Below are 14,335 nucleotides of genomic sequence, written 5' to 3' on the forward strand. Positions count from 1 at the left end.
GACCCCAAGTTAAACATATTTTATTTAGAGCTTGATAGAATCTAAGAAATGGTCTGGATCTATCACCTCCTTTTTTAGGTGAGGCCCAGGATGTTAAAGTGTCTTGCTCCAAATTAATAGCCAAGCCAGGTTTGGATTAAAATCCCATATCCCCCAACTTCAAACCAAGAACTCTTTGTATATTATATCCATCTGCTTAGCATATCCTACACATCTATGTAGTGTAGGGTTAATATGACAGCTTATATTAACAGGCATTTTGAGAATTTGATCTTCACAACAATACCTTGAAAAAGGTATTGAAAAAAATAATCCCATTTTTCAGATGAGGTAATAATTTGGCCAAGACCAAACTGAAAATAAAGTAAAAGGAGGACTGGAATCCAAAGCTAGATATTCTGACTTGAAGTCCAGGGAAGTCACTAAGATGAAGCAAGGAGAAATGACTCAAGAGGTTAAGGGGCATGAAAAATTATTAAGAGCTTTTTTTCCTGAGCAGGATGAGGAAGTTGCGGACTGTCTACTTGAAACATGCTATGAAATCATCTGTTCTTCAGCTTTTCTAACTACAGTTTAAAAACCAGATTCCTTTCATTTTTCTTTACAGGCTTATTGTGTGTGTGTGTGTGTGTGTGTGTGTGTGTGTGTGTGTGTGTGTGTGTGTGTTCATTTCACAGAACTCAAGACCCTTTCTTCTTTGAGTCTTCTTTAGATCTACCTTATTGCTTTTCCCATACCAGAACCAGAGGCATTAACACTTAACAATGATTGTATCAGTCCTCAAAAGATTCATATTATAGATATTTTATTATGTCTTAATGCTGTTTGCCTCTCCCTGAGCAGTTTCTTAGTTATCAATTACATTTCAACTTAATATTTTCATTTTAGGCCCTATTGTTTTTTGTTTCTTACTAAAATGTGAAAACTACATTGTCTTTTTCTAAGTAGTATGTGTTTTTAATTAATTTTGTGTTCTGTATCTGTAACTTGCCCTTCTTTTGAAAAACTTCCATGTTTTACCCTTGTAGACCATTTTATTGGCATATGCCCATGCTTATAAAATGTGCCTTGGATTAGAAGAGAAAGCAGAATAGAATAAAATGCCCAACTTTATTTAAACATGGATTATAACAGTTAGCATTAGAGAAAGGAAGAACGACTCCAGGTGACTATTCCCTTTTGGAGAAATTTTCTACAAAGAACTGAAAAAGTCTAAGAGCTCAAAACCTTCTGAATATATGTAGGTCTTTTTCTTGAGGGCAGACAGAGTTGGAAGAAAAAAATGTTCACGAGACAATAAAATTCATTTTCTACGCATTTAAAATACAAGTCAAACGTTTACTTTTTTTAGGATGATAAAACTTTGCCCCCTGCATTAATGAGAATCGTTTTTTCTCAAAGCATGCAGATTATATGGGTCCCAGTTCAGACTAAGTTGCTAGGACTAGATACGGGAATGGACGCTAGAACAGTGTGCAAAAAGTCTTGGTTTAGTAGTTGAGACTGGATTCAAATGCTGACTTGGCTTTGGGCAGGTTAATTCATCTCTCTGGACCTCAGTTTCTTCATTTGTAAAAGGACAGAGATCTAAGAAAAAAAAAAAAAAAAAGGCCCGTTCAGATCATCTGAATTCTGGTCCAGTATAGGTGTGCAACGTCCAGAAAGTGTGAAGTTCCCGTCTGATCTCACTCGTACGGAGCTAGAGAGAAACCAATCCCTATTAACCCTTACCTCTTTTATCCCTCTCCTTCCCCCTTGCCCCCCTTTCCCTTTTTACTCCCCTCCCAAGGCATTCAGAATTGTTTCCCCGGATTCAGGCAGGTCTGCGTGCGCCGCTACACGTAGCTCCCGCCGGCTCTTTAAATAGTGTCCACAGTGAGCAAACACAACCCAGACACGGGGAATGGAAAGTGAATGGGAGGGAGACAGACGTGCCCCACATCCACCCACCCACCGACCGCCCAGGCGCGCACCCGGGGAAACTTGTACAGACGCTTCAGTGTCAGTCCGGCGGCCAATAGCCGGGAGGGAGGAGGTGGACGGGACGGGGAAGGGGAGGGAAAGGGGATGCATGGGCAGTCCAGCCTCTGACCCCTCCCATTCCCGCCCGGCAAAGTTATAAGTCACCTTCCCGCAGCAGACTGGGAGGTTGGAAGCTCTCAGTTGCCTATTGCACCCCGCAGGGCTGGGGCTGACAGGCCTACTTTTTGCAGACAGGACTGAGTCATCCGTCTCTACCCATCCGCTCGTCCCCCCATATTCTGCACTCCCCCTTCCTATTCTGCTTCTCTCCACTCGCGACTCCTGTTCCGAGGGGTGGGCGTTTGCAGCCCGCCTCTAGCACTCCACCCAGAGGCCGAACAGCTGGACTCCCGCAGCTATCAGACCCTCCGACTGGCGGACCTGGGGGTGGGGTGGGGTGGGGTGGGGGGACCTTGTCTCGCGAGAAGTACACCAGACTAGGGGAGTAGGGGGGCGTAGGAGAGCTCCCGGGCTGCTCCGGCTGCTCCTCGCAGATCCGAGCTGGACCTCTGATCCCGAGGGGTGAAGATGGCGAGAGACAAGCTTAAGCCCCCCATCCTCCTCCTGGTGCTCTCCTTGTACCTCGTGAAGCCCTTCACTGCTGCGGAAGACCTGAATCCGTCTAATATCCCCACAGGTGAGCGCTCTCCACCTTCCCAGGGAAGGGAAGCTAGTGCGTACACCTTTCCGGCTTCCCGAGCTGCTGGGGATGCCCCGGCTGCTGCCGCGGGCCTGCTTAGGAGAGAGCACTCGCGTGGTGGTGGGTGGGATGGATTTCACCTCCCCACTCCCCTAAGTGAGGTCTACATCGGTCCCCTCGCTTTTCTCTTCGCCCCTGGGAAACCTGGCCGACTGCAGATATTGCAGCTTTAAGTAAAATACACTTTGCCTGGAGATTACTGCTGGGGGCTCTCCATCCCTCTCCTGGTCTTTTGAACGCACTTGCTTCTTCTTCTGGTCCTTTCCTCCTCTGCTTTCTTTTTTGATCTTGGGGTAACTAGCTGCAAACCCCTCTTTCTCCTTATTATGTGCGCCTCACCCTGCCCTGCCCTGCCCTGAGAACTTAAATTTGGAGATCAATGGGCTGATTGATGGTGACACATTCCTCCCCCCCGCGCCCCAGGAAGCAGCCTGTAACACTTAGCCCCAGCCAAGAACAACCCTCACAACAGTGCTTGTTTTCTGTTAGGCTGCCCCGCTTCCCACCACCTAGCCGCCGCGGTTTCGCTCCTTGGGGACCAGCTGGCTTCAGTGGAGGCTCTGTTCCCCCTCCTTCCTTCTTCCCACTTTTATTTTATGTCTTTTCCTAGGCTTGGATTATAGCTTCTCATTCTCTCTTTCTCCTCTCCTCTCCCTAGTTCTTTCCCTGCTGCTATCCTTGTTCACAGGAGCTGGATTACAACCGAAGAATCCAGTCCAGCGCATGTAAAATGAAACTTTTTTTTTGCATTCATCCAGTTTAAAGAGAAGCGCCCAGCACATGTTTGTCAAAACACGTCCCTGTGTAGTTTGTTGGGGATGTGAAATCGGCGGAGTTCCCTGACTTTATGCAGCACTTCCAGACTCCAATCTGAACTCCGACCCATTTCTGAAATTAGATCTCATTTTAAAACACTCCTTAAAAAAATCTGGTAATAATTTTTGGCCCTCTCTTTTATGGAAGTTAATAAGGGCTCTTGTCTGCTGGAGCAGTCTTTTAACTTGAGGAAGGAAATTGTAATTTCAGGGTTGGCTTTAGTGAGTAGTAGGTAGTATCTGGGCTAATCCCTACTGCAGCCACTTTTTTTTTCTTCCTTTGCAAAGGATCCTGAAGACATGAATGAACTAAACTGTTCTTCTTTCCACATTCCTGACCCACAGTGCCAGCTTTGTTTGCCTTCAGGGACTCTAGCTTCTTCTCTCTGAGAGCTCCTTGAGTTAAAATCACCCCTCCCTCCATCCCCCTCCCACCCCAACAGTTGTATGTGGCATTTTCTAATTAGGTTTCTGAATCTTTCATAAATCTAAATCGAGTTTTCATATGAAAATATATCAGTCTTTAAATTTAGAAGGGTTACAGGTAAACTACTTCAGAAGTTCAGATGGAGAATTGTTGTATTGTAACTAATTTGAGAAAGAACAAAGCACTTTACAGAGTCTCAGATTTACAACACATTCAAATGTTATTCGATACAATCTATTGTATTATCACCGTTTTCATGGTCTCTTTATCCCTATATAAATACATCTGTATGTGTATATATGTATACATCTATATATGTAATATATAATATCACCTATATATGTAAATAGTTAGATCTTAACTGTTCTGTGATTCTGTTGTATATATATGCATATCTAGCCATATATAAAAATATATATACATATATGATATACAGAAACTTTCATATATACCTATTTGAGTATATACATACATGTATGCATGTATATAAATATATGCATACATAAGCATATGTGTCTATATCTATGTGGGTTTTTTGTTTGTTTTTGCTTTTTTTTTTTTTTTTTGGTCAATGCATCCCTTTGCTTCAGTTTCTGGATTCATGGGTATGGCCAAAATGAATAACCTTTTCCCTGATGTTCTCATTTATTCTCCTTTTCCCTCTCCCTCCCCTTCTGTATAACAATTACAATGTACATTTATAGAGAGCTTACTTGTATGCTAGCTACTATGCTAAGCACTTTACAAATATTGTCTCCGTTGGTCCTTATAACAATGGTAATAGGTAGGTGCTATTATTCTCCCCATTTTACAGAAAATGAACCTGAAGAAAAAAGGAGTTAAATGACTTGCTTGAAATCATGGGTAGGATTTGAACTCAGGTCTTCCTAACTCAAGGTGGGCAACTAGCCCAGTGACTTAATGAACTTTACAGAAACATCCAGATTTTTTAATTCCACTGTAATAGATCATTAAATTATGTTAGTATACCCAGAGCAAAGAAATATCAGAAATGAGGGCTTTCCAAAGATAACGAATGTGTTTAGAACATGTTAAAATCTAACAATGTAAGACTGTATTAAGAAAATGATTCAGCATCCAGGAAAATGATTAATTTTATAAAGCACAGTTTGTAACAGTAGCCATGGAAGAAAAATATGTTTTATCCAAAATATTACATATGTAGTATTATATTAACAAATAGTTTGACAAACTAATGAATTATAAGAGAGCTAAGTAGTTAAATAGATTTAGAAATTGTACCTTTTGTCCTACTCTCTCTCAAAATGGGATTAATCTTGGATCTTGAATATAGAACATGTTCTAGATGGATATGATTTTGTTTTTCCTTTTTTTGACCCCTCAAATGAGTCTCAGATTTATTTTAGACATCTCTTATCTGTAAGTAAACAGGTTGTGTTAGATATTCACTTCCACATATAATGTTCCATGGTTCTATATTATGATAGGACAGATAAAAATAATTTTTAAAGCATACATTATATTTCCCCAGCCCCTATATTAGAATATGTCCTGTTCTTTTACACATATTCCAATTTAAAGTCCTCTAACTATTGATTTCAGTGCTAGGAATGGTTGACTGATTGAATGAGTAGTTTTATGTTGTATTTATTGAAAGTTTTGCATTCTTGCAGGAAACTCACTAATTTTTTCTCAGCCTCAGCTTATTCATCTGGAAAAATCCTTTGATAGCAACTGTATCATTTCATTGGATTGTCTTCCAGGATCAAACTGTAAATGTGGGTTATCATGAATATCATTAATAACCAATGATATTCCCCTCAGAAATTTTTTATAAGTATGATATATCAAGAATTAATTTCAATGTTTTGTAAAATATTTTTCCAGACTCTTACTGGGGAAGGTTCCACTTCCATCTTTCTTGCTCTCTCCAGACTTTTCATTCAGATAAAGCATGAAACATGTGTTATCATGTATATTCACTTGCTCACCCATCTTCATTATGTTTTGTAGAACAAATGATTAGAACAAAATGACAGTTTCAAACATTTCTTTCACATCAAGTTCATACACTTTGATATATGAAGTAGTATGCATAGAACCACAGACATTTAGAGCTGGAAGAAATCTTAGAGATTATTGACTCTAACGTTTCCCTTTGAGAGGGAAGAAAGAAAAGGCTTGCTCAAACTTATTAATGAAAACTGGCAATTAAGATTTGAAGAATCCCAGAAAGAGCATGGAGATCTAGAGAGCCTCATGGTTTCAGCGCCTATCCATCATTTGGGCAGATGGCATGGAGCCAAGAGGAGGAGTCTGGAGAACTGATTTTCTAGACCAGACTTTGTCCACGTCACCATATTTTATTCTTATATTTTTTCTGTATGTAGAGCAATGCAATGTACTAGTGTTTTCTGTCAACCTAAATAAAGATAGATGGCTATAGAAACAGAAATAATCTTTGGTGAATTGCAATTGGTACAGTAGTTCCTTTCTGATGATTAAATTCCATCCCCCTCCCATCACTTTAATCTCTTCTTAAAATTCTTGATTCTGGATATGTAAATTATTTTGGTGGGTATATGGAAATGAAGAACATAGAGAGTAAATCAAAGACCAAATAGTGCTAGGTTAAACTTGGAAACAAAAATCAGCAAAGAGAAGGAAAATATTTTAATTTGAAGGAAGAATGGAGCTTAGAAAAAGAACTCCTCTTGAGCTGCTGTTCTTAAACTTTAATGTTGGTTGCTAATTTTTTGGGGGAAAATGTTGAGTAGTACTGATCTTGACGGTAGCATTTTGGCTCTGAGCAATTAGCAGGCCTGTTTTTCATTTTGGGTTTCTCTAGTGCTTCTGATGACTTTCAGCATTCAAACATAATGTCTCTGTTTCATCTTCTGAAAGGGAGAGTTGATTCAATCTCTGGGTAAAAGGAGGCTCAAAGGATTTATGTCTAATAAAAAATTAGGTTAATATGGGCCAGTGTTCTTCTATCAAACAAGACCAATTAGTATTTTTTTTCCAGTTAGGGTCTTTATTATCACCCTCATATAATTAGTATGAACTGACTTCTTTTGGGTCTTTAGGAGTCAGAGCTGCCTTTTAGTAAAGTTGTTTCTAAATTTCACACATTTATTTTAATCTCATAAGCTTGAATTTATTGCAGGGAAATAGCTTCAGTTAGTATGATCTGGGTTAATGAGAACAGTGATCAAAGTACAGGGTCTTGCTTAAGCTAAGTTATCCATCTTTAGACAGAAAAATGAAGACAGCACCCTGTTTAATGAACAACTTAATTGTTTTCCCATCTTATTCAGTATTAATCCTTGTTCTGCCTTTATTCATGATACCCAGAATCACTATTCTTTGTATTTGATGATAATGCTATTGATGTGTCTATAAATTATATGGCAGAAGGAAGGTTATTGAATTAATGCTCTTTGTAATTCACAGGATCTGTTTGTAGTTGTATTATATGCTTCGCTTATGTAGCTCTAATGTTTTAGACATTCACTTGCCCTTTTAAAACACTTAAAGTATTTTTAACCATTTTAAAAAGACTAAGCAATTTCAATTTTGAGAAGTCCTTCCTATGTATTGTTTAAGGGAATTTAGGGAAGTTTTGTATTATATTTCATCCAGATTCATATACTACACGTTGAAAGTAATTTAGATTAAGTTATTTATAGACTTCATCTAATGAGACAACTTGGTACAGCTTTGAACTTGTATTTAGAAAGGCCTGAATTGAATTTCATCTGTTACTGTATTTAACTGTGAACAAATTGTGAAACATTATGAATCTTCATTTCATTGCCAGTAAATTGGTGGTGACCAATTTATAGAATCTAAGTTTCTACAGTTATGAAGTTTAAATGAGATCAGGTATGTAAAGTGCTTTTCATAGGTTAAATCTTTATATAAACATTAGCCATTATTTTTATTACAATAACCAAAGGTTTTTCAGTTAATGGCATTTATATTAATTCTGGTCAAGAACAGTTGATGGTTTTCTTCTTATTTATGATGAAAATACAAGCTAAAGCACCATTTAGTCCTGTATGTGTGTGTGTGTGTTTAATTTGTACAGGAAGAAGAAATCTAAAGAAGTTCTTTCTAAAGTTGAGATGTGAGAGAAAATGGTGGAAGAAAGGTTGATGCAATTTTCCAAATTGCAGAGCAAAGGATAAATTTGAGTTTTCTTCCTTCAACCTTGGGTCTTATAATAGGAAAAATGATGAATGATTATTTTGTTCCAAACCAATATGATTCAACTGTGTAGACTCATCATCATTGATACCTTGATTAAGCAAATTATTATGCATTATGCCCAGAATAGAGGCATCATAAAATAGTCTGTCCCTTATCCTTTAGAGGAGAGAGTCTTAACCTAGAGTCATAAACTTATTTTTAAAAAATCCTGATGACTATTTTAATATATTCATTTCCTTTGTAATCTTATATATTTTGTTTTATATATTAAAAACATTATTTTGAGAAGAGATTCATAGATATCACCCAACTGCCCAAAGGGGCTCTTAGGTATCACTAGACTGAGCCAAAAAATGGTTGAGACCTCTTGTCTAGAGATTTACAATTGGGGTCTTTACTAGGGTTAAAGAAATTTCAGTTTTGTTTTGATTTTAATGGAGAATGATATATTTTGTTAATTTTTCCCCTGCTAGACTGTGAGATTAAAGAAATCATGGACTACAACTTGACCATTCTTGTATTATTCCACTGGAATCAAAAGACCGGTATTGAATAATATAGTGGAACAATGATGGTTATCAGAGCTTGGAGCCTAATCTGTATGAGTATGAAAAGACCACTGTTTATTTGCCAAATTGCCTCTGAGTGAGGATAGTTGTATGTTCTCCCCCCCCCCCCCCCCCCCCCCCCACGAAAGGCAATAACATTGTCCTTTCCTGGAAGCCCCGGTTACATTGATACGGGTTCCTGGTCAGGTGAGGGCATTAAAGGCCCACCCACCTGGGTTTGAGGCCCTACCTTGCTGACTAGGTGAATTTCTATCTGGAGGTTGAAAGAAGGAGTAGAATAGTGTGTACTCCAGTCAAGTTCTGGACTAATTTTGTTGAATATCCTTTCCATGTTATGACAAAATAAACCTACTTTTGATAACTGTTGACTGACCTATAAGTCTCATTTCTGACATCAGTCTGAACTAATAGGGTACAAGTCAAGCTGGCCCTTGACAATGACCCTGGGCAAATCACCTGACTTAATTTCTGACTTAATTTCCTCCTCTGTAAAAATAAAAAAAAGGGGGTTGACTTCCACACCTCCCTCTCCCCTTCTATCTCCAGTTTTCATCCCAGCTTTATTTCAGTGATTTGTGATCTTAAATAATAGTCATTTAAGAAGTAATTAATGACTGAACAGATATTACTGGAAAAAGATTTAATTTGCAAAGCCTTTGATTAAGTCAGCAAACATTTATTAAATGTTTATCGTTGTTTATTTACTTTTTAACTTGATGAAAGGCCGTTCTTTGCTTCAATTGCTATCTAGCTTTAATCACTGAATGCTCTGGCCTCAGTCAGACTGAGACCTGTTAAAAATCTTTCTTTAAAAAGGCTAGGGTCTCCCATTGCATCCAGGACTACCCTCCAGTACATCTTGATCTTTATCTGGTCACTGGACTCAGATGGCTCTGGAGGGGAAAGGGAGGCTGGTGATCTTACACAGCCTTCCATCACTTATATCCAATTCATTTGCATGTCATAGATCATCTCCCTCGTGTCATTGACCTCTATTAGAATAAAGGATAACAATCTCTGATATATAACACAAACAACAGTTATATGTTTGTTAGGCTTTTTCTGTGTAACAGGAGGTTATATATTAGTGATTGTTATATGTTATATATTGCTAAATTTTGAATATGAATAAGAGTTTCATTAAAATTAAACATCATATCCTGCCTTAGAATTTAATTCATTTGCTTGGTTGGTTTCTAATTTGGTAATACTTATGATCATTACCTATATAGATATTCTGAATATTTTACCAAAAAAAAGTTTTTATTGTAATTATTGTACTATGTTAAGAAAAAAAAAGTAAAGATCATATTTGAGAATAGACTTTGTTGCTACTACTCTTTTTGTTTCCAAATAGGTTATTGAAAGTATTATTTAAAATGAATAAAAAAAGCAGCTTTTAAAATTAACTTTGTAAAATCTAACAAAAAGCAAGTTAGGCCCATCAGGGAGTATTGAACAAAAAGGAAATCTCTTCTTTGACAGCTTCTAGTTTGAGATTTTCATCCCCAGCTAGCATTTGTTATGGTGATTTTTTTTTTTTTTTTGTAGGTAACTGACTTTGATGGGTTTGAGTGTCAGAGCCCTACTTGCTGGAAGTTGTTAAAGGTCTTTGTGCTGTCAGTTGCCAAACTGAGACCTGTTAAGGACCTTTTTAAAAAAAAAATCTCCTGCTGCATCTAGAGCCCTCTCTGGTTCTTTACCCTTATCTGGTCACTGAACTCAGATGGCTCTGGACAAGAAAGTGAGACTGCTGATTTTACACAGTCCTCTCTCTCTTCGATCCAAATCACTTGCATGTGATAGCATTCCTTCCCTGATGTCTTGGTCTTCTTTGAGAATTAAGAACAAACAGCAACAGCAACAAGTCAAACCCTAATGAAATAGTATCAAGATTTTGTGGAGGACAGCTTATATTAGCCAAACGAAGCAGTTCTCTCTGCAGAAGAATAAAACTTACATGAGGTTGTTTGTGGGAAGGAGGGGAAAAGGCTTATTTTAAAACATATTGATTGTAATTAACTTTTAAGAGGGTAATATATACATTAGCACACATATATAACTCTCATAAGAAAATATTTGTTTGTTCATATAAGATAATCTTCTCCCTGATATCTGATGCTTTCTTTATTAAGTAAAAATTTATGAGTGGTTAATTCTCATTAAAGAATATTGGGATATCTTTTTTTTTTTTGAGGTTGAGGAGAAATTTCAACTTTTACTTAGAGAAATATGAGATCTAATCTTAGTTTTGACATACAACCTTGGGCAATTCACTTAAATTTATAGAATCTGTTCCCTTATCTGTAAAAATAGAAATAGTAATATTTTTACTGCTTATCTCATGAGGCATGATGAATAAATCTCCTTGTAAACCTCAGATTTCTCTGTAATATTTATTTGTTCATGACATGAACTAATTGACATGATAATATTTATTTGTCATTAAGTAAACTGTTAGTTGTGGGCACTGCAGAACAGACCAGTTGGGAATTAAAAGTATGCTGATAATATCAGAAGTTAGTCAGTCGCAGGAATTTGGCTGCAAACCCAGATCCCTAAAACAAGTATAAAATATGTTATCGCTTGGATTGGCACATTGAAAACTATTATAGTTTTACTCTTTGACTTGTGGTCATAGACACAGCATGTGCCAGAGGAAGCATTTGAAGCCAGATTTTCCTGATTAAATGATTTTAAGTGTAGTTGATTGTCCCTGTATTTTGCTGCCTCCCTATTTGATGTACTGTGGTTAGTCTTAAAATTTATTTCTCTCTTTTACTTATTTTAAGTTTTCCAAATGTGAGAACAGTTTTTCATTCTGCAAATAAAGTAGTACCAATGATGGTATATGATTCTCTCTTTTCCCCCCTAATTCATTTTCCTATAAAGCTTTGAAATTCATAATATTATAATACATAGAAAAAGTTGTTTTTCCAGTGAAGATTAATTGAAGTTCTAGTTAGTTAACTACTAGTATTGGTTTCACTAATCTGTTCACTAGTGGCTGGGTGGATGTGAGATTTTCAATTTGGCATTAAATAATTCACCACAGTGTGAAGAATCAGTCTTTTTAAAAAGTTATTCCTACATTATAAAGTTGATGTCATTATTTTCTTCTATCCAATTAAATTAAATTTTAGATGTATTTAATCTATCCTGAATTTAAAAAGAATAAGTTCCAGGCCTGTGAAAATGATTGGAGAATAGTTTGAAGGATAATTAAAACCATGGAGTTTGTGGGGGAGGGAAGGAAAAAAGTTTAGGGAAGAGGTTAGAGTTCTTTCAGGCAGTCTTTGGGAGAAAATTACTAGTTGTGCTTATGTATCAACCTAAGGAAAGTCAAACTATAATCATCCAACCAACAACAGTCCCACCAATGAGGTCAGATGGGATTCTTTGGAAAACTGACCATTTCTACATATTGTGCAGAGTAAACTACCTAGGTTGGGCTGACCTGGTTTATATATTTAGATACTGCCAGATTTACTGTTATGGGCAGTTTGTTGGATCAAAATAAACATTAAATACTTATCAGGTGCAGTTCCTGTCTTCAAGGAGTTCACAGTCTAATGAGTAAGACAGCAAGCAAACTGAGTAGCACAGTGATAGAGCTCAATTCTAATGCACAAGACAGTATGTACATAGCACAAGGAATGGGACTGAAATCAGGAAGCATCTGAATTCAAATCCAGCCTTCGCAGTTTAGTATCTGACTTCAGGAGAGTCATTTAACCTCTGTCTTAAAATTTCCACATCTGAAAAATGGGGTCACAATAACAGTTCCTCCTGCTGTTGTGAGGATCAAATGAGAGAAATGTAAGGCATTATATAAATGTTAGATGTTATTGCTCAATTAATTATATACAAATAAGCTATATGCAAGATAAATTGGAGATAATCAGTTGAAGGAAGGCAATAGCATTTAGAGTGGTAAAAATGATAAATATCTTGGTAGGCCATAAAATAATGATTATAAATAAATTTATAAAAGTGAGCATTTTCAATATTTTAATTGATTTAATTTAATTTCAGAAAATGCTTTGCACATGTTAATTTATTTGATCCTCACAACAATCCTGGGAGAGAGATAAGGGCTATAATTAGATAAGGAAATGGACCCTCATAATTAAAACATGCCCAGAATCATATAGGTAAGAACTAAGTGTTTGAGTCAGGACTAGAACTCAAGGCAGACTCCAGGCCCTGCCTCCTAGCCTCTGCATTTCCTTGCTGCCAGACTTTGTGAAGGCTGACTGCTGATGTACTTTGGTTGTTTTTGTCATCCCCTGTTAATTAGCAGTAGAAAGAGAACTAAATGGGGTAGCTAGGTGACACAGTGGGTAGAGTCCCAGCCCTGGAGTCAGGAGGACTCCGTGCAGATGCTTGACATTCACTAACTGTGTGACTCTGGGCAACATCGAAAAAACAAACATCAATGGAGAGATGATATGGCAGGGAAGAGAGGGGATGGAGAAAAGAACTTGTAGACAGGGTTTTATATTAAATCTGAGCCAATGACTCAATTATCTTGGAAGCTGGGTGCCGGCCTTAGTTTAACTTTCCCTCTGTTTGAATGCATATCAGTGATTCTCAAACTTTTGTTTTCAGTATCTTTATCCTATTAAAAATTATTGAAGATCTCCCCAAAATGTTTTTGTTTATCTGGATTATATTTATAGACATTTACTATATTGGAAATAAAAACTATTTTTGAATTTGTAGACCCTCTACAAGGATTTCAGAGATCCTCAGGATTCTCTAGACCATACTTTGAGAACCATTGCTAGGGCATTTGTAGATGGGGTAGTCCTCCACCATTCTCAGATGATATTGAAGGGTACCTTTTATCTCAGTGTAAAAGAGGGTGCAAACATTCTAGAGGACTGAAGACTTTGCCTACTTAGCCAAGAATCAAAATCATTTATATTTTCTTCCTATCTTCTTCCCTTCCTTCCTCCCTTCCTATTTTTCTCCCTCCCTCTGTCTCTACCCCCTCACCTCTTCCCTTGATTCCTCCCTTCTCGAGTCCTTCCAAGATCATATTATAAATTCCTTGAGAATAAGTGGTTTTTATTTTAATTCACTTCATGAACATTAGATTTTGTCCTGTGTTTGTTGAATTGAATTATCCATACCTTCTGTTTATTTGAAATGTTTTCTTTTTTTTCCTCCTTTTGTCTACTCCAATTTTACATCATCTGCTAATCCTACTACTTCATCCCTCTTTGATCATCCCTTCTTTTGAACTTCTATACCTGGCATACTTTGTATTGCATAGTTAAATACTGGATTATTTTACTCACTGAAAAATTATTAATACTACCATGTATTCTTCTGTATCAATATAGCGGATAAAAACAAAGAGAAGGAGCTCAGTAGTTATTTATTGATTAATTTACTTATGGTATGCTACAGTAGACATTATGCCACACCCCTGGGATACAAAGAACAAATGTTCTCTGTACTATAGGAGCTTGCAATAAAATTCTGGCATCACCAAAAAAAATCCTAAAAATGAAGCAAAACAAAATAAAAACAACAAAATTATTAGAAGAGTACAAAATTAAGCAGAAATGGCTCAGATCTTATATAGGTAATTTAATCA

At 37.1% G+C, this 14,335-nt stretch overlaps 1 protein-coding gene and 1 long non-coding RNA gene across 3 annotated transcripts in view; one reads left to right on the forward strand and one right to left on the reverse strand.

The window, feature by feature from the left end:
* Window positions 1-1,091: 1,091 nt before the first annotated feature.
* LOC127552979 (uncharacterized) lies at window positions 1,092-2,224 on the reverse strand. Its single transcript, XR_007951635.1, has 2 exons — window positions 2,128-2,224; window positions 1,092-1,587 (listed from the first exon to the last, which is right to left on the reverse strand). It is a non-coding gene; the product is annotated as an uncharacterized LOC127552979 (long non-coding RNA).
* Window positions 2,225-2,468: 244 nt separating this feature from the next.
* The window catches only part of PLOD2 (procollagen-lysine,2-oxoglutarate 5-dioxygenase 2), a 102,538-nt gene continuing 90,671 nt past the window's right edge, over window positions 2,469-14,335 (forward strand). For both annotated transcript variants that reach the window (XM_051983326.1, XM_051983327.1), the window contains exon 1: window positions 2,469-2,659. In XM_051983326.1, the coding sequence (XP_051839286.1) occupies window positions 2,551-2,659 (109 nt within the window). In that variant the 5' untranslated portion in view covers window positions 2,469-2,550. The remainder of the gene's footprint in view (window positions 2,660-14,335) is intronic.

Source organism: Antechinus flavipes, chromosome 3, assembly GCF_016432865.1.
Source record: "Antechinus flavipes isolate AdamAnt ecotype Samford, QLD, Australia chromosome 3, AdamAnt_v2, whole genome shotgun sequence".
Taxonomy (NCBI): domain Eukaryota; kingdom Metazoa; phylum Chordata; class Mammalia; order Dasyuromorphia; family Dasyuridae; genus Antechinus; species Antechinus flavipes.